General features: G+C 43.9%; 1 protein-coding gene across 1 annotated transcript in view; it reads left to right on the top strand.

Moving 5' to 3' along the window:
- DNER (delta/notch like EGF repeat containing) overlaps positions 1-20,894 on the top strand; it is a 358,880-nt gene that overhangs the window by 137,770 nt on the left and 200,216 nt on the right. The window contains exons 2-4 of the mRNA XM_024124691.1: positions 6,998-7,297; positions 9,492-9,586; positions 11,975-12,141. Coding sequence (XP_023980459.1) covers positions 6,998-7,297; positions 9,492-9,586; positions 11,975-12,141 — 562 coding nt within the window. The remainder of the gene's footprint in view (positions 1-6,997; positions 7,298-9,491; positions 9,587-11,974; positions 12,142-20,894) is intronic.

Genomic DNA, 20,894 nt, shown 5'->3' with positions numbered 1-20,894 from the left:
CCCGTGTCCCCTGCATCGGCAGGCGGACTCTCAACCACTGCGCCACCAGGGAAGCCCACAGTGGTTTATTTTTAATGGATTCTTTTCATGACAAAAGTTTGAATTCTGCTTGTAATTTCCTTTTAGCCCACTTACGGATGTGACTCAACCCACATGCAAAAACCAGGACAGGCTGATTTCAAGAAAGTGACTCAGAATTGAAGGGAAAAGTGGACTGCCCAGATTAGTCCCGGAAGAATTTTTCAAGTAATTTCGAGTCCCTAATACAGAAGTAAAGAAATACCAAAACACGTGGGAATTAAGCTTATTTAGTGTATTTCACTAAGATATGTAGTTCTTGTTTCAGTAAACTGCATGAGCACTTTTATTATTTGGATTTGGGAAAAAAAAATTCATGGGATGCATTTCTTGGCCAAGACTACCACTGGCATAAGCACTGTAGTGATTTTTTTTTTTTCGCACATTTTTACTCCTAGTGGGTAAGCAGTTGGTGTTGCAATATAGTTGAGATCTTTATTGAAGAAAGTGGGAAAAATTCCTTTTTAAGACAAAAATACTGTGACAGTTGGACCCCAACAGTGTGCATTTGTCTTTAAGCATGAAGACGACATTTCTAACCAGTGCAGTTCCTGTTTTGGACAAGAAACATGGTATGAAGAACTGAAAGGACATTAGGGTTCTCTGGTCCCATCCCTTCCTTTTACAATTGAGGAGCTTGAGCCCCAGGAACCTTCCTTGCCTCGTCCAAGATCACCCACAAATGGGAGTAGAAACCCAGGCTTTCTCTGCTGTATCCCAGTGCTTCACGAGCAACTGATTATTATCATTTTTCCAGAAACCCCAAACTCCAAGTTCTGGGGTCTTCTTTGTCCTGGTCCCTCTCCCCCAGCTGGCAGATGCAGACACTCTGCTGCTATCTCAAGGCCCCTGGGGTGGGTGGCTCCTCCCCACCCACCCTCCTCCAGGGTTCCACCTGTTTCTCTGTTTAGCATCTGCAGTGGGCTGTCCATCATTCACCTCCATGTAGTTCAGTTGATGGGTGGGAGGGGAGGGGAGAATTTCCACATTTCTTCCAGTGCAGGGGAGGTGGAGTATGACCCTTTATTGTGGTCTTTCTTCATCGTGGATTATCCAGACAAGTTATTCCTTTGATAGTGCCACACCCTCAGAGTTGTTTTTTTTTTTTTTTTTTTTTTTTTTGCGGTACGCGGACCTCTCACCGCTGTGGCCTCTCCCGTTGCGGAGCACAGGCTCCGGACGCGCAGGCCCAGCGGCCGTGGCTCACGGGCCCAGCCGCTCCGCGGCACGTGGGATCTTCCCGGACCGGGGCACGAACCCGCGTCCCCTGCATCGGCAGGCGGACTCCCGACCACTGCGCCACCAGGGAAGCCCTCTTTGTCCTTTTTACTGAGGTGTTTCTCTTTTATTGATGTCTAGGAATCTATATTGTAAAGGACTTAGTCCTTTGTAATAGGTGGTACATATTTTCCTCCACCATATTGTTGCCTTTTGGCTTTATTTATGGAGTCGTATGGATTTTCAAAGCATTTTGATGGAATGAAATGCTTCAATCTGTTCCTTTGAGACAGTGGTTCTCACCTGGGGGTGGCTTTTCCCCAGGGGACACTGGCAGTGTCTGGAGACGTTTTTGGTTGTCACAGCTGCCATTGTTGGTGGGAGGGTTCTCTTGGCATCCACTAAGTGGAGATGAGGGATGCTGTTCAGCATCCTACAATGTACAGGGCGACCCCTACACCAAAGAATACCCAGCCCAAAGAGTCAGTAGTGTACAAGTTGAAAAATCCTGCTCTCAGGCTTTTGTTTTTGTTCCTTACTTAATAAGTCACCTCTTCTTCCTGTAATACTAATATCTGTATCAAAATCTGTATTAAAAGTTCCTTAGGGGCTTCCCTGGTGGCGCAGTGGTTGCGCGTCCGCCTGCCGATGCGGGGGACGCGGGTTCGCGCCCCGGTCCGGGAGGATCCCACGTGCCGCGGAGCGGCTGGGCCCGTGAGCCGTGGTCGCTGAGCCTGCGCGTCCGGAGCCTGTGCTCCGCAACGGGAGAGGCCGCAGCAGAGGGAGGCCCGCATACCACCAAAAAAAAAAAAAAAAAAGTTCCTTAATTGATTTTGCAGACAGTTTACTAAAACTCTGGCCCATTCTACTTATTTCTTAGCGCCACACACAAACTCCCCCTCGGTTATTTCTCTTCTGTGTCTACACTCCTCTCTCAGTGCCCCGAGGCTGTGCTCCGCAACGGGAGAGGCCACAACAGTGAGAGGCCCGCATACCACCAAAAAAAAAAAAAAAAAGTTCCTTAATTGATTTTGCTGCTCAGACAGTTTACTAAAACTCTGGCCCATTCTACTTATTTCTTAGCGCCACACACAAACTCCCCCTCGGTTATTTCTCTTCTGTGTCTACACTCCTCTCTCAGTGCCCCGAGGCCACCGTATCCCTCCCTGCCCGCAGGTGAGCTGCGTGGCCTGGGCCAAGTGGCGTGTTCCATCAGTGTTTGTAGGCTCTCCTCCTGGGCTTCTTTGCGTCCGTTTCCTCAGACACTCTTCCCATTGCTTGGATGACTCTGCCCACTCAACGTGGATATAAATGAGGGAGGGAGGTGACCCCAGTTTGGCTCTGTGCTCCTCTGGACCCTCTGAGAACAGTCATGTCAATGGGAACCTAAACCGCAGAGCTGGAGCAGAACTTGACGTGCTCCATCCCAGCCCCTGGATGTGCGAGGAATGTGTATCCAGAGTGGGCAAGTAACTCGCCCAAGCCGCTCAGCCACCTGCACACCAGGGCCGTCACCAGGATGCTGGGTTCTCACCTGCCTCCATTTTTGCCTAGAAAATTTTCTGCTGCTGCTTTTGTGAGAGCTGCCACTGCCACCTAAGAGATGGTTTCTGAGACCTGCTCGTAAGCTGCTCATTTCATAGCTGCAATCATCAAAGCCCGTTCTCTTTTTCAGTGTTAAGAACTTTAACTCAATCAAACACACGATCGTAATGGTTGACACGCATACGTGCAGGGTATTAGTTGACAATTCGACGGCTCAGGGCACGTCCAAGTTCATGTGTCTTACCCTTTTGCTGGGCTGGGAGTTCTTTGAGGGCTGGGGCTGGGCTTGCTTTGTCCCCCTGTCCCCTCTTCTAGGCGTCCTACCTGGCACATCATAAGTGCCGGATAAATGGCACTTGAATTACTGATCAACCATGTTGAGTTTTCTGTAAAAGTACAGGAGAAGTTGGAACAAAGTCCACCAAGTGTCTAAACTAGCATGGAAGGCTCACCAGGAAGGTGGTTATGTGTCTCCCAGGCGCCACCATCACCAGGCAAGGCAGACGAAGGTGTTCACGTGCAGCACTTTGCAGCGACCCTGGTAGCTTTGACGTATTGTATCTTAACGACCCCGTAAGTGGGCCTCTTTTACACTTGTTTTAAGTTTGACCTTTTCATCCTCCTGTTTGCAAGCTGCAGAGGGCACTGGAATTGCCAAAAACATGGGCAGCACTCAGTTTAGGGAAGGAAAACAGGTCATGGCTAAAGTGTCCCATGAGACTGCCTTCAAATCATGAGTCCCGGGCTGGCAGGCACCTTCGCCCTGACCTCACCCTGTATGCACCCCCATAAGCGCTCTTGATTGTAGTATAAATTATTTGACATAGGTGAAAAGTTGCAAATAAAATGTGAAAAGAATAGTTTTAGCTTAGCTCTATGATGTGAAAAAATTTGGTTTAAATGAATTAATCTGATGCAATGAACATACAGCATTTAATAGATGAGCTTGTTGGTTACTGTAAGCAGAAAACCATTAACATATAGGCTTTCTCTGTGCTCTTTCTGCTGATATTACAAAGTCTTCATCCCTTTACCCCCCATCATTAGAAGCTAGAAATTATAGCCAAGAAGGTATCACCTTGAATTTTGAGTATCCCCAAAGTCAGGTCTATTAATTACGATATTTTGCCTCATTATGCATTTTGGCAGTTTGCTTATTTTCTGCTTATAGTTCGAATGTAATGGGATTCAAGGGCAGTAGTGGCCTCTGTAACAGGACTTTTTCCCTGTGAGATAAAATACACATACAAACTTAAAAAAACAACTCAATAAGCTGTGTACAGAAAAACAGGACTTACAATAAATATTTATGGTGCCAAGATTTTGCTTAAAGGTTAATGATTGCATTTTATCTTGTATTTGCTGTTAGGCAACTGAAAAGATTGTTTTTTTTTAATGAAACTAGTCTGAAGTGTTAGAGGATAGAAAGGAAGGTAATTGTCATTGTTAGTGAAGCAACTAGACGAAAACCCAAGGAAGCAGCATGTATAGGACATGATTATCTTAAAGAAGAGATCAATGATCTCGCAGTGCATTTAACGCCCTGCTTTGTATTCAGTGCATGTGTGTGTACATGTGTGTACGTGTGTGCACCATCACATCATTCACTGTTTTGAGTCCCTTTAGAAATCTATACAACTGATAGTTTAATTTTTAGCTTCTGTCTTCTTTTCTCTACCCAGAGCGTTTTTCCTGGCCTTTTACGTTAGCCATTCCTTATTGAATCCCATGCTCTTCCTGCTTTCCTCTCATCTATCAAGCCTAGACAGTAGCACTTAGATGGTATTGTTTATCCTCAGCATATTTTTCTTTTGGCTCTTTATTCCCTCACTTGGTGGAGCTGACTCCTGGGCCTGGTGAATTGGGCCTTGCCCTGGGGGCCTGCCCTTCCCACCCAGCTCTCTCCACCAGCACCCACCCCAACACTGCCCACGAAGGGATGGACTTCACACAGTGACTCACCTTGATGGTCTCTGAGACTGGCAGTCGCCAGCAGTAGGCTGTGGCGTTGGGACGGAAGCCCTGGTGCATCTTTGGCCATCAGATTGGTGGTCTTTGCCTTGTGGTCTTTGCCTTGTCATTCCCTAAGCTGCACCATGGAGGTCTGCACTTCCAGAATTGATTTTTGTAATGATCTCTCCAATTTTTAAAAATGATTTAAATGTATTTTTATGTTTTTAGGCATGTGTTAAAAGTCTTAATTTGTGACTAGGTCAACTGTCAGATGAGCTGATATCAGAAACCTGGTTTATATGTCCCCTTTATCCTAGCTAATTAAATTCTTCCTCCTTCTTGAGGTGATACCCATTCCACAAAGCCTTCCTAAAAATAAATCCAAAGCAAGGGAACAGTATCAGGACTAAAGGAGCAATTCAATCTGTCCCTCATCACACATTGCTTTTCAGATGTTGATTGATCTATCTGTCTTTATTTTTCCAGTGCTTTTTTAAAGAAACTCTACCATGTTTTCTGTGTTCCTCAACGTGCTGGGAATAGAGCTGTGAACATGGCAGATAAGTCCATGCACTGACGGGGCTCACATGTCTTTGGGAGACAAAAAAGGGATTTATTTTAGATTTCACGGTGAGGGAAGGCTTCTCGGAGGAGGTGACATTTGAGTAGAGAACTTTGTGAATTGAGGTAGAGAGCCATGCAAAGTCTGATAGAAAAGCATTCCAGGCAGAGGGCCCAGCAGGTGCAAAGGCCCTGGGGTGGGAATGACCTTGGCATAATGCAGGGACATAAAGAAGGTGAAGAGGGTTGAATGTAAGGGAAGAGGATCAAGTGTGGGAAGAGAGGACCTCAGGGATAGGAAGGGGCCAGATCAGGGAGGGCTTTGTCTGCCGTGGAAGGAGTTTGGATTTTATTTTAAGTTGATAAAGATTGTAAATATTTTAAATTATTTACACTTGAAATATTTTCTTCAGATACCAATCCATCTACTCTTATCTGAGATTTTGTGAAGGTTTTGCCAAGTGATAGCATAGAATTAACAATGTGGTATTTTTGGAGCTTCGTTTTATTCAATCCAAAATCCCTTAATCTTCCTAAAGGAGTTTGCTGGAAATTGTGTGACAAGGATCATTAGCAGAATGAATAGCTGTTTTTCCAGGCAGAATTCTATCCATGTGTGTTGAAGTATGAACTCATTTCAACAAGAGAAATTGAAGGTCCCATTTCTCTGTTGTCTATTATTCACTCAATTCTCTTACCAGCCCTGAGAAGCCAGGGTCTAATTTTCTGTTATCACAGAAGCAAATGATAACTGAATAAGCTCTGTGAACATGCCTGAACCCTTGGGCTGTCTGGAGAGTAGCATTGTTATGCTGCTTCATTTCACATTGTTTTTGTAGCATCCCCAGGTAATAACAAATGGCAAGTCAGAGGTCAGCCAAGGACTCAGCGATAAACACTTTCCTTAGAACATGAACACAATTTACAGGTATGCAACTGAAATTTTATCTTCCACATCCAGCAGGGTAACATTTCTCTGTAATCACCCTCCAAAATAATCAGGTAGACACTTTCATAGAACTCTTCTTAATGTAAGTCACCACCATGCTCCCTTCTAGCATGCAATTGTCACGCAAGCTGATCATTTTGGAAGCTTTTAATTAAATAACATCACCTTAAAGAGAATTGTTCATCAGGTAGGAAATTGGAAGACATAGGTAAGTGCATCTGTAGGGGGGATAAACTAGGCAGTCATTTCTCATGAGGGAACCTTGCAATGGATGGTCCAGGATGTGAAAGAGGAGATTTCAATTTAGATCCCTAGTATCAGTTGACTGGCAGCTAAAAATATCAAAGTTGGTATATTCCTAAGGAGCCTCAGTTTTAACTATTTTTGCCTTAGAAAGTTCCTCTAAATAAGTGTTCCTGAAATCAACATTATTTAGGGCCTTGGTGGGGGGGAGGCTCTTCCCCACTAACTACATACTTCCTTGTTGGACGCCTGTTATCTGTGGAAGGGTTAATATTGGGATGACCTTGGAAGGCCCCCCTGCCCCAAACAGCACAAGTAGTTAAAAATGCATATTCCACAGGAACAGTGTTTCTGTTACAGCAGCAACCCTGAGCCACGGAGCTCGTTTCCCAGAGACGGCGCCGATTTTCTTACGAGGGAATAATTGACCCGTTTATGGTCTCGTTTCAGTTTGTTGCGGATCCTTGCGCCAGCAACCCGTGTCACCATGGCAACTGCAGCAGCAACAGCAGCGATGGCTACCTCTGCATTTGCAGTGAAGGCTATGAAGGTCCAGTCTGTGAACAGGCACTTCCCAGTGTCCCCGTCTCTGGCTGGACGGAGTCCATGGCACCCAGACAGCTTCAGCCTGTCCCCACCACCCAGGAGCCTGACATAATCCTGCCCCGCTCTCAGGCCACCATCACCCTGCCAACGTGGCAGCCGAAAACTGGGCAGAAAGTTGTAGAAATGAAATGGGATCAAGTGGAGGTGAGAACATTTTAGTGCACGTGCTTTTATGGAAGAAACCAGTACAGTTAAGATCACTCCAGTGGTTCTGATATCAGCAATAAAAATGCAAGACCTTGAAGTTACACACTGAACAAAAGACATGCCTAACTTTTTTTCCTTTCTGCCTTTGTGTGTAGGAAATCTCTCTTGGTTGCATACATGGGACGTTTCGGTTATGATTGTTTTGTGAGCATAAAAAGAGTAAGCAAAAGAAGAAAATGAATGAAATTATATTCTGGAATGATAACCACATACATTTCTGTGAGATAATCTTAGATTTGGGGACAGGCAGCTCAATGAAGAATATTATAAATGAACATATTACAGACCCTCCATTATTGATCTAATTTTCCTTCGTGGAATTTTATGTTCCATTTTTTGGTTGTCTGTTTTTGTTTAGGTTCTATTGGTGCTAAGTTGCAGCACTTCAATGGGATTTAGAAAAAAAACCGCTATCGCTGATTTTTAAAATATTTTGGCAATACATTCGAGAATGAGATTTCCAAATTTTATTCATTTTGGCAACAGCAAATTCTGTTTATTGAATCTTGTCCAGTGTGGGTTTGGCTTATTGGATTTTCAACCTCATCAAAAGTCCCATTCTGAGGATTTTCCAGCAAACCTTTAAAAGATTACATAAAGTATAAGTTTGCTAGCTAGACGAATAGAAGAACAAATACAAAACATGAGTTTGAGGTAACATTGATAAAGTGTAATTCCACTCCATATCTTGTCCTTTATATGACTTCCATATAGACCTGTGGTTGTATATTATTACAGGTTTTGTAGCTTAAATGAAAAAAAAAAAACCTACATAGATCTTTGGTGTAGCATTTTTAGAGCCAAAGAATATGTCTAGAAATTTCGATTATTCTTATAAAAGAGGTAAGGCAGCATTTCTTGTTTGATGTTTCTGGGTGATTTTAACCAGTTGACCCACTTTTTTTTCATTGCCACACTATGTGTGAAGACCCCATCCAGACCGCAGGGCAGTGTTTTTATCCTATCTAAAAAACTGTGAACTTGTCCTGATTTCAGATTTGTAATGGTTGTTTTGAAGTTAGGATTTTAATATCTCTTTGCTGAATGACTGACTTCCTGAATGTGAATTAGATTTGGTCCCATGTTTATCAAGGAAGCGTCCTTTAAAGAAAATTTCTCCCCAGCCAACCGTTTCAACCTATTTATTCAAAGACGTGCTATCCTACAGTTGGTAAATGTAAAAAAGAATTGCCTCATATTCGTGTCATGCGGTTATTTCATAGGCTGTTCAAGAAGCAGGTTAAAAGTGCCAGAGGAACACGCGAATATATTTCTGGACAATAAATTCTACATGTTGGGAGTGGGGTGAAAGTGCTGAGAATTTCTGTATTGTTCTCAGTTCAGTGATGACAAACACTTTTAATACCCTTTTGTTTTGATTCTTGGGATGAGTACAGTGATCACAGCATGAGGAATGAATGAATAAACAGGTCAGAGGCACCTCACTGGACACAGCTCAAGTGTTAGCAGTATGCTTCCTGATGAGCACAGTTTCCCCCCTTGAGCTCCTTTTTGTGCACACATCAGTATAATACTTTCCAGAACACGTTACCTAAAAATGAAGGTCTGGTCCACAGGGGAAAGAAAGGGCAGCTCCCAGCTACCTGGCCTTAGCACGTGCTTCTACGTACACCTCTGCACAGAGCACGGTCATTCAGACCAGACGCGTCTATTACTCTCTGGAAAGCTCATTCTCCTATAGTCATTGAGATTTCTACCTGTGGCACGGAAGCTAGTCCTTTAAGGCCACCTCCTTGTTCTCTAAGCATTTAGTCCCTCGTTACCCACAGACCGAGCAGAGAACAGAGGCCCGTGACTGCTTGCAGGATGAAAGAGAGAGGGGAGCAGATCTTCCGCCCTTCCGTGCAACATGCTATTAGCAGCTGTAGTCATCCCGGGAATGTGTAGACGCCTCTCAGCAAAGCTTCGGCGTTTCAGAAACTCAAATGGCAAAGCTTTCACTTTGCAGAGAGTTTGTAATGTTTCACTTGGCCTCTCAAGTGGCCATCCCCAGCATCACCCAAAGGAGTGGAGTGCAGGCGGCTCATGGAATTTTGCTTCCTAATGTTATCTTGCACCATGATTAACCCCCATAACTTATCTTCTTTGTTGTTGTTCTTTGTTCCTCCAGGTGACTCCAGATATTGCCTGTGGGAATGCCAGTTCTAACAGCTCTGCGGGTGGCCGTCTGGTGTCCTTCGAAGTGCCACAGAACACTTCAGTCAAGTAAGAATAAACTCCCAGTTAAAAATGGTTATGTTTGATACTGTGACTGTCTGCTGGGTGGTGTCTGTTCACATAACTGGTCCATAACTGGTCAGTCCAGTGAGAATTATGAATGGTTCCACGTGTAGATGTGGCCTCTGTCACTCAAAAACTAGAGGGAGCCATTTCAGAGGAGAAGATTCCAGGGAGGCTGGATTGGAAGAGTTAGGTGGGCGATAAGAAACCCAGGTGCCTTAGCTGAGATCTAGAGCCAGACCCTTCTCTTCTCAGATGACTTTTGCTCCCCAGATTCTTTGGCTCCTTCTGGTTTTAGTGGACCATTAGTTAAATTCGTATGCATGATTTACCCCCAATTTAAGATCCAAACATTACAGTTGTCTCTTTAAAAACAAGCAGGTGAGACGAGTGTTTTGTTGTGTTTTAAATTTAAGCTCCTTCAAATTACACACGGCTGGTTGTCACTGGTGGCTTTGGGGAGGACGCAAAGGGAAGCAGTGATGACAGCCCCGCAGGGCGCCAGGTGCTCTGCTTCGCTGGCGAGTCACGCTGCCTGGAGCACTGCCCCCTGCACCTGTCTGACAACTTCCACCACCCGTGCCCCCTGTTGGTATTAACTGGCACTCCCCATCCTACCCCTCATGCGCTGAAACGGACATTTGCTCTCTAGCCTTCAGGGACTTCAGAAGACAGGGGGACACATGGCCCTCGTCCTGGTTAACCAGTGTGCTGCATCGCTCCACTTTAAGAGGGCATGGGCGCTGGAGACCCACTCTTCACTTACACAGGGTCATTTCTGCCCGCCTTCCCTTCTAAACAACGGAGTCGCTGAAAATGTTTGGAAGAGGGGCTTTGTTCCACTGCCCCTGCATCCCCTGGCCCCTGCCTTGAACTCTTCGGGCAGGAAAAGCCAGGATGGGCAGTGAACTCCAGGCACAGGGAAGACATGCCTGTAGGGAGAAGGGTGTGGCACTGAGGCAGCTCTGAGTTCTGCCAGTAGGGGGCGCCCTGTCCTAAGTGTTCCCTTGCTCGTACCAGAGATGAAACTCCACCGTCCAGAGCCGGTTTCAGGGAAATCGGAATCATTTAGTTGCCTTTATGTTTATGAAACCAGTTCTTTCTTGTCTAGGTCATATTGTTTTACTTTCATAAGCCTTCCTGAATAGTTCTGATCTATGCTGCGGCCTTTCCCGTTGCGGAGGACAGGCTCCGGACGCGCAGGCCCAGCGGCCATGGCTCACGGGCCCAGCCGCTCCGCGGCACGTGGGATCCTCCCAGACCGGGGCGCGAACCCAGTTCCCCTGCATCGGCAGGCGGACGCGCAACCGCCGCGCCACCAGGGAAGCCCTGATCTATCCTTTTAAATGCCTTCTTTCTCCCGCCAACCCGCTCAAAAAACCTGAAATTCCCCAAGACTCTCTGAGGCTGCAGATGTGGACAGAAAGAGCAGAGTCTGACCTAGACTGAGTAAGATGGGAGTGCTGAATGATCTCTGGGTGCTGAATTCACGTGGGAGGGTTACTAGCTCCTTACACTTTCATTTATTCATGAATTTGATCATATATCAACCCTTTATTGGGCCCCCTGCTGCAAGCCAGGAGCTCTGCCCTGGGGGGTGCAGCTCTGTGCACCGTGACCCTGCTTCCCCGGCAGCACAGAGGAAGGACAGGCAGCTGCTGGTTGCCGGGAAGATGGGTGCAGAAGGTCTCAGAGGAGGGGTGCTAGTGGGCTAAGCCTTGAAGAATGACACAGCTCCCAGGTGGAGGAGGAAGCAAAGGCTGGGACCCGGGACAGCACCTGCCCGGGGAAGAGACAGTATCTCCTTGCGGCCGTTGCACTGGGTGGCAAGGATGGAACTGTAGGATCCGAGGCTGAGAGGGAACTGAGGCCGGGGTGGGTTAGTCGTCTAGGGCATCTCATTCTTTGGATTTTATCCTGAAAGCAAGAAGAAACCAGGGGAGGCCAGAAGCATGGGAGGTGACACACTTTCACTTATTTTAGCAGCACCACTCAGGTGGTTTGGGGATGTATTACACATTTATAATAAATTTTAGCAGGACTCTTTATATTGTGTGGTTATGGAAGGAGTTGTCTCTAAACTCAGTATTCCCTTTTATTATTGATGAAAATTGTTACCCAAAGGTGAATTATCTATTAGCGATTTTGTGGTATATTTTTGACCAAGCGGGAGACAGACGTTTCTAACGGTGTGGGAAATGACGGCCGTGAGTCTGCATGAAGTGGGCGCCTGTTTAGAAGATCATTTCTTCCATTTCCCAGTACTTTTATGGATGTGTGTGCCGTCTTTATTTTTATTTTGAATCTGATCGCCTGATTCTGAGATGAATTTTTCTGCAAGGGACATTCCATTGACATCGTTCTCATTTTCAGAATTCGTCAAGATGCCACTGCCTCACTGATTTTGCTGTGGAAGGTCACGGCCACGGGATTTCAACAGTGCTCCCTCATAGATGGACGGAGCGTGACCCTCCTCCAGACTCCCGGGGGCCTCGTCCTCTTGGAGGAGATGCTTGCCTTGGGGCCCAATCACTTCATCGGTGAGTTATGGAAATCTTGTATCCAAAACCGCATCTGGTTCAACCCAACCTCCGTTTGGTGTTTAGAGATAGTATATAGGGAATGTTGCTCAGATAATCTGAATTCTAGCCATCAGCATAATTTCCTCCATTTTAGGTGAGGTTTTTCTTATAATCAAAATTGGCTTCTAAGATAATAGTTCCGGTGTGGCTCAAAATGGAAAAATTCTGGGCTTTGGAATCCAGAGAGTGTATCCCGGTTCTGGCCAAAGAGTCCTAGATGTGTGGTCTTTGGCATTTAATGCTGTGAATCTCGGCTTCATTTTTTTAAAAAATTAATTTATTACTGTTGCGTTGGGTCTTTGTTGCTGCACGCGGGCTTTCTGTAGTTGTAGTGAGCGGGGGCTGCTCTTCATTGCGGTGCGCAGGTTTCTCGTTGCGGTGGCTTCTCTTGTTGCGGAGCACGGGCTCTAGGTGCACGGGCTTCAGTAGTTGTGGCACGTGGGCTCAGTAGTTGTGGCTCGCGGGCTCTAGAGCATAGGCTCAGTAGTTGTGGCACACAGGCTTAGTTGCTCCGTGGCATGTGGGATCTTCCTGGACCAGGGCTCGAACCCATGTCCCCTGCATTGGCAGGCGGATTCTTAACCACTGCGCCACCAGGGAAGTCCTCGGCTTCATTTTTGACCCTTTAATCTTCTTTCTCCCGGAATTGTGGGCAACTTGAGGCGTTGAATGTTGGTGTCTCAGAAGAAGCTTGGTTTCCACTTGATGTTGGCCTGACCGAGGTCCCTGGGCTCGGCACCTGAGCAAACGATTTATCACTTCTGAACTTTTGACTCAGAATAGCTTGGGGGGATCACAACTCTCTTTGGGGCCCCTCTTGCCCACACCACCTTCCTCCACGGTTCACTTCTGAGTTTTCACATCTTCTCTAACGTGGTTAAATCTGTCATTTACCTTTCTCCAAACTACCACATGTCCAGTTAGCTGTTTTTAGTTTCCTCTGCCCTGGAGGAAGATGACCTTCAGAAAGTATGATTCCTCCTGACCCTCCCCTCACCCCCTTACCCCCTCCTCCTGCTCCCCTCAAGGGCTAAGCTTGGGCAGTTTCCAGAGGACTTTCCCCCGGTTTAGCATTCTGATTGTATTCTGCCAGTTATTTTCATTCCGGGGTTGGGACTTGTAACTCGAGCCGCTTACCATGCTGAGAACTTCCTGACTTTATTCAGACTTGTTCCCGTCATGCTGCCTCAACTCAGAGACACAAGCTCAAGTTCAGACTCTTCTCATCCCAGTCCAGGGCACCCAAGTGGCCCTCTGCATCCTGCTGTTACTATCTCGTCCTGTCCAATCATATATTCTAACAGTCCTCACCTGGAGGAAGAGGGAACTAGGGGGTAGAGGCAGCACCTGTCTCTCAGGGGTGTTGAAAGGGTTTAATGAAAATGGATGTGAAAATATAAATTACAAATGTTAGGGATGCTTTTGGTTGCTTTCACAATTTTTTCTGAGGTACACTAAATATTTTGCTAAATTAAATGGAAGCATTAAGGTGTATTCTCCAAGATATGTGTTTGATGCAAATATACTGATGACAAACTGGGAAAATGAAATGCTCAGCTCTATGTAATTTATATTGTATTTTATATTTGATCCTTCTCTGGTGATAAGGTCATTTCCCAATCTTTGGAAATCCAACTGGGGGTGGGGGGCAGGGATTTTATCGGGCAGAGAGAAGGTAAAAAGAAATCAGCTTGGGGAATGGACATGCTGGTAAAAGAGGGGACGGTATTCAACTTTGGACCAGTTTTTGGCTATTAAGATGGATACAGTACTAGATTATTAGTTAGAAATTGTGTGATGAAGTGTTGTCAACAGTCAAATCTAAATTTTACTCCCCGGGGCTTCCCTGTTGGTGCAGTGGTTGAGAGTCTGCCTGCCGATGCAGGGGACGCGGGTTCGTGCCCCGGTCCGGGAGGATCCCACATGCCGCGGAGCGGCTGGGCCCGTGAGCCACGGCCGCTGAGCCTGCGCGTCCGGAGCCTGTGCTCCGCAACGGGAGAGGCCACAACAGTGAGAGGCCCGCGTACCGCAAAAAAGAAAATAAATAAAATAAATTTTACTCTCCAGTACAAGTAACTGTTATTTGCTTCCATATCTGTTGTAACAATTTATTTAAAAGGAAATAGTTTGTATATTTTGATACATAGTTGCAATTTTATTTTATATTAATCTTTTAAGTTTTTCCTTTTAGTAGATTAGCCTGGTCTGTGACATGGAGCTAACATTTCAGGAAAATGTATGAGTCATCACTACTCTTTAAAATGTCATTAATTTTACCAAAATATATACATTCGAAATGTTACCTTACATTTTATACTACTTTGGGTTTTAACATAACCGTGATTTAGACTGATATTGGGAGTATTTATATTGGGAGTATATCAGGGATGAATATTAATAAGAAAGATTTTCCAGTGTTAATATTAATTTATTCTTTTGAGGTACAAGAAATTTTATGAACTCCAGCATAATTTGTGTTCATTTTGCTAACAGAAAATTTCATGGAAAGACATGTCTTTGGTTGAAATGTTCCTTAGAGGAATAATTTCCAAAAATTAATTTGATATGTTAATAACTAAATTAAGGAATTCTTTCTCAAAACTTACACTTTGGGTTATGATGAGGAGACAATGATTTTGATCCTTTATTTCTCTAAACCATTATTTTCCACTTTGAAAATTTGTGATCTGATATCTTTTTAAGTTTCCTAACTAGAGCTTCCTGTTTTATGTGGCTTTGTAATGGAGCTCACCCTCTTTTAGTGTTATTCTTTTTAAAAATAGCAGTCTTGTTTCACAAGCTCCTTTCGAGAGAATGGCTGTCTTCCTCACAATGATAGATTGGCAACACCTACTCACGGCCAGCTACTTCTTTTTACAAAATCTTTTTATCGTAAAGAAACAAGATTTATCTTTTGTAATCATTGTGGAAGCCTTATGCTTACTGCATTGACACATGTTGAACTCTCTTTTTGAGAGTTTAATTTTTTTTTAAAGCAGCTTCTTATAATAATTACTTTTTTTTTTTTTTTTTTTTTACAATATTGGGCTTTATAGACATGAATACATTTTCAGCTAAGAACCAAAAGACTATTTTGAAGAGTACAGTGGCATTCATTCAACGGATGAACAATGCGATGCCAGTGCAGGTGGGAGAAAACTTCCGTGCTGAAGGGAGAGGAAAGTTCCAGAGTTGTGCTGCTGTGTTTAGTCACTGCTGCTCCTTCCTAGAAAGAAACTTGAGGCCCTTTCAGGAACTGTCTCCTCTCTTTCCCTCACTCTCCGTAGATTCCCTTACATAACTAAGGTCCTAAGGGGTTTTAATATTTCTCTGCAACAGAGCAAAGGAATCCCTTTTGTGTCTTTGAGAGACGCACTTGGTTGCCATTACCAGCTTTCCATAAATGTTTGTTTTAAAATTTTATTTTATATACTTTTATTTAAACACTACTAGGATCCCATTCTTATTATAATAGTTATAAGCAATTCAAAAAATTTAAAAGTGGTATTTTTAAAAATATAAATATCATTATTCCCAGTCAAACTCCATCTTTCTTTGCTGAGTAACCAATATTAATAATTTTGAGTGTTGTATTACATACAAATATTTTCAAGTACACAAATTTACGTTATAGTAAAGCAACTATACTCCAATAAAAATTTTAAAAGAAGTTACAGATGTTCTATATCTCTAACAATAGAGCAGTGAATGATTAAAAAGTTAAGCTGTAGTATACAATGGGATACCATGCAGCAATTTTAAAAGTCAGTATGTTACGTTTGATGGAGAAAAAAAATCGAAGATTTAGTTTTAAATTTAAAAATAAGTTGAAGAATATAATACTATGTCATATAAATGTTCTCTTTTAAAATTTATTGCTGAGAGCCTCACATTAATATTCTGCTCATTCCAGGTGATGAGAATGTATTTACCTTTGACCTTTTCCATTGCTACTCCATTTCATTTTTTCCAGTTTTCCTTCATTACCATGGCCTTATGAATATTTATCCTCTTTCACGGGAAGAAAGAGGTGATGTAACATTGTACACAACATGTGGCTCTTCCCTCTGGGCCTCAGTGTACAGGCCCCTTTCCTCCCGTGCTGTCACCCAACTTCAACTCTTCCGCCCTCTTCTTAATTATCTCTTCTGTTTTCCCTAAATATGTCTCTTCCAAATATCTTATTTGCTTTATGCAGTGTTTTGGGGGCAGAGAACTAAATCGACCTTTGTTTAGCGTCTTCTGCTCCACTGGAGGTATCCGAGGTGCTCATTAGCTCCGTGAGGATCCATTCGCCCAGTGCTCTCGATTCCCAGGTGGGAGATTCATTGTTCCAGTTGCATTTCCATGAAATGCAGCTGAGGCTTCCCTGTCTGAAGTAGGTCATTTTTTGCTTCTGTTTTACTTGTGGTTGCTTGGAGACACTGCCACGATGGACCATCTCAGGGGTGGGGTCCAAACCAGCCCTCTGGTGTGTGGCCTCTGTGTTGGAAAGCTGCTGGAGGTCTCCATTTCCTTAGGGTAACAGCTGCATTGGGCTCCTTCTCTAGGCTTTTATTTCTTCTCGTCCCTTGCCCTTAGGCATATTTCCCCTCAATTCTACACGGTGGACCTCTGCTCCAGCCTCCTGCTGCTTGTCCCATCCCCACCTGTACCTTCCCTGTCCTCCCATCCTCTCCATGCCTCAGACGGCCAAATCTATCTCTCAAGACCTCATTTATTTATTTTTTTAATTTAATTTTTATTTTATATTGAGGTATAGTTGATTTACAATGGTATGTTAGTTTCAGGTGTACAGCAAAGCGATTCAGTTATACATCCATATACATCTATTCTTTTTCAGATTCTTTTCCCATATAGGTTATTACAGAATATTGAGTAGAGTTCCTTGTGCTGTATAGTAGGTCCTTGTTGATTATTTATTTTATATATAGTAGTGTGTACATGTTAATCCCAAACTCCTAATTTATCCCTCCTCCCCACCTCCCCCAGCTTTCCCCTTTGGTAACCATGAATTTGTTTTTGAAGACTGTGCATCTGTTTCTGTTTTGTAAATAAATTCATTTGTGTCATCTTTTTAGATTCCACATATAAATGATATCATATGATATTTTTCTTTCTCCGTCTGACTGACTTCACTTAGTATGATCATCTCTAGGTCCAACCATGTTGCTGCAAATGGCATTATTTCATTCCTTTGTGTGACTGAGTAGTAGTCCATTGTATACATGTACCACATCTTCTTGATCCATTCCTCTGCTTCAAGACCTCATGTAAACTCTCCTCACTTGGAGTGGTATAGGATGAAAACAGCCAGCAAAAGATTCTGCTCTACGTGGATTCCCAAATCTCCTTAAATTCTTACAACTTCCTACGAACACATAGATGATCCTGGCATATCCTCATAGTTAACTCTCCTTCTGATCAGAAAACTCAGCAGGGCATGTGTACTTTACCGATACTCCTTGTTGATCGCTTGCTCAGAGAAATGCTGCTGCCCCCCTCCCCTACTTTTCACTTCTGTGGTCTGTATTTGTTGCTACCTCAATCTGGTATTTTACCTCTTTCTTCTTCCTTGAATTTATTTTCCTTTCCATCCAGCTCATCCTCTCTCCACGCTTTTCTTTCTGGTCGTCTAGCTGCTTATATTTGCCTTTTTTTGCTTTCCTCATTCCCTTCTCCTGCTCATAAGCCACTACTTTTTCGATCACTTTTACCACATTTGTACCATTTTTTCTTACAGTTTTTAGTACATTTTTATGTCTAATTTATATTGTGAAAAGAAGCACATTGTATGTTAAATACAGACCAATGGTATATCGTTTATGATCTACTAAAAAGCTGCTCTTGTAACTTTAGATCCACTTGAACTTCACAAAGGAATGAACAGTGCTGTCCTTGTAGGAGCTGGGATCACATCTTCAAGATCATAGCTAGTAGATTAGCCACAGAGCTCTGGAAATCAGTGACTTCCAGGTCTTTGTAACTGCCATCTTAACTGGATTAGAAATGTTCCCCGTCTGCCCATGACCCTTTTGTGCCACCTGGGAGCTGTAGAGTGCTTTAAATTTCCTTGATTCTAAATATCCAGTTGAAAAAGATTCTTGTCTTGAAAAATTATTTGTAAAGCAGTGCATTCTGTTGATTTTCTTCTCTTGAGAAATAAGGAGAAATTACCCAGTACTTGAGCAAGTACAATGAGGGTTAAGACTTTGATTGAGGTAATAAGATGGCTCTGGTGCAATGGACTTTCACAGCCCCAGTGGTTTAAATCTTTAGGGACTTACCTGATACATTTGTTTTCACTGGCATCATGATGCTTCCTTGGAGACATAGTCTTTTGTAGTCTGTTGATACTGGCATGTTTAAAAAAATGGAATTTTCAATACGCAACCAACGGATGCTGTTATTCTGAGGCAGAAGTTCCTCATTTGGGCTCAGTTGGCCCCTGGTTTTGCAGTAGTTTTGGAGGTCAAAGGTCACTTCACGGATTCCCATGAATCTCCTGAAAATGCACTGTAGACTTTTATGTGTTTGTGCATCTTTCTTTGGAGAAAGCCCAAACTTCATTGGATTCTCAGAGATATCTGTGTCTCTAAAAATTTTAGAACCAACTCTTTAAGCTGTGTGTGATCATGTGACAGCGTGTACGTTTTCAACATTCTCTGCTCTTTCAGTGACATTTCTTTTGACTGATTTACCCGCTTCCCAAATCTCCAAATCAGGGAACTTAACCTAGTTTTATTTATTTACATTTTTAGGCAGCAGGGCTGTGGGAAATACGCAGTTCCTCATTAGTTTAGAAAATCTGCGTTGCATGCCTTGTTTCTCGGGCACTGTGCTCACCTGGAAATGCCGGGGTGATTTAGGTGTGGTCCCTGAGCACAGGGGCAACAAAGATGGAGACAAGGTGCGCGTCAAAGAGGAAGGAGCAGGTAACTTTGCTGGGGGTGGAGCGGGTGTGGCTGGGGCGGGGGGATGGCAGGGCAGGCAGAGGATTCTTCTTGGCTGTACGAAGGGCAGTGCATGACAATTTGATGGCCCAAGAGTGTGTGTCATTAAGATAATTGAATAATAGTGCTAAACATCGACTAATGGCCATCACAACTGGAAATAGACTTTAATTTCAACAGGCACATCACAGAACCTTGGAAAATTCCACCCACTCCTCCAACTGCCTCATATCTTAAACATGAACAAATACATTTAAATTTAAGTGCTCAAGGTGTGAGTTTTATTTCCTGGGTTCTCTGTTTATCCTCAGCAGGTAAAGGAAGTCTAGGCTTCGATGTGATTTTTCAGGTAGTCTTTCAGAATCTTTTAATAAAGCTCTAGTTTCTTCCGGTTGAACTCTCTCTCTCCCATCCCTTCTGGGTAAACTATTCCTGTGAGCCTTGTCCTTTAAAATGTAAGTTTTGGGGGCTTCCCTGGTGGCGCAGTGGTTGAGAGTCCGCCTGCCGATGCAGGGGACACGGGTTCGTGCCCCGGTCCGGGAAGATCCCACATGCCGCAGAGCGGCTGGGCCCGTGAGCCATGGCCGCTGAGCCTGCGCGTCCGGAGCCTGTGCACCGCAAAGGAAGAGGCCACAACAGTGAGAGGCCCACGTACCACAAAAAAAATAAAAATAAAAAATAAAAAATAAAAAAAAAAATTTAAAAAAATGTAAGTTTCAAAAGTAGTTTAGCTGGAGTTGGAGCAGCTCATCCTGTAAATCTGATGAAGGGAGGCATTTGGGCAAAAGTGCTCCCGAAAGCCAGGGGACCCCAGGAGGACCTCACTGGTTGGGGTGAGGGTGGTAGGCGACATTCAAAGGGGAAAATGTTCCAATAGAAAAGTAGGGACAGGAGATTTTTTAAAACATCATAGTTTGGCTGGAGAGCTCCCTAAAGCCATGCATAATGACCAATATTAATATTTTTGCCTGTGCCTATTTTTAGCAATTTAGGCATCAGCTCTCTGGATGGGTCTTAGTTTATCTCAGCCATTTTTTGATGAATTCCTGTGTTTCTTGCTCAGGAGTTAAAAGGAATCAGGAGGTAAATAGGCCAGACACTGCCTCTCCCCACCCGCTGTGCTTCTCCACCTCCATGCTCCTTGTGGCCAGTCCTTGGCCATGAGGACCCTGTGGAGGTCCCAGGATCTGACTGCCTGTGGAAGACTCCGGGTGGTAGGAAAGGGATGGGAAGAAGGGCCAGGTACAGACCAGGACATGTCAGAAGAAAGAATTCCCATGTGGAGTAAAAGCTGCTTAGTATAAGTTTTCCTCTTACTTGTTGGAAAAGGCCACTGGGAGAGGCAGAGCCAGAATGGTAATTCAACTCTTGCAGCTGTGAAGGCTTTATGGCCTGCCTAGCTCTCTTGCATGCACTCAAGTTATACTTTTCCTGGCTCTGATGTCCATTTTAATTTGTATTTCACTATTTAAAGGTATGCATTTTCTGTAAGCCCCTCAGATCTTCTAGAATAAATTAGGATATAAAGAAATAAGGTATTAATTGGGGCACTTAAAATTTCTGAATACTCTTTACTAGACCTTGATGATATCTTCATTGAGTATGGTACTTTTTAGACCCATTAGTATAGGGATGGGTATTTGCATCATAGCTCTGAACTAGTAAAGCAGGGTTGATTCTCTGAAATGTCTTTTTTTTTTTTTTTTTTTTTTTTTGCGCTACGCGGGCCTCTCACCGCTGTGGCCTCTCCCATTGCGG

This window comes from Physeter macrocephalus, chromosome 2 (assembly GCF_002837175.3).
Source record: "Physeter macrocephalus isolate SW-GA chromosome 2, ASM283717v5, whole genome shotgun sequence".
In the NCBI taxonomy this organism is placed as follows: Eukaryota; Metazoa; Chordata; class Mammalia; order Artiodactyla; family Physeteridae; genus Physeter; species Physeter macrocephalus.
Note: the sequence above shows the minus strand (reverse complement) of the source record. Positions and strands in the feature narration are given on the sequence as shown.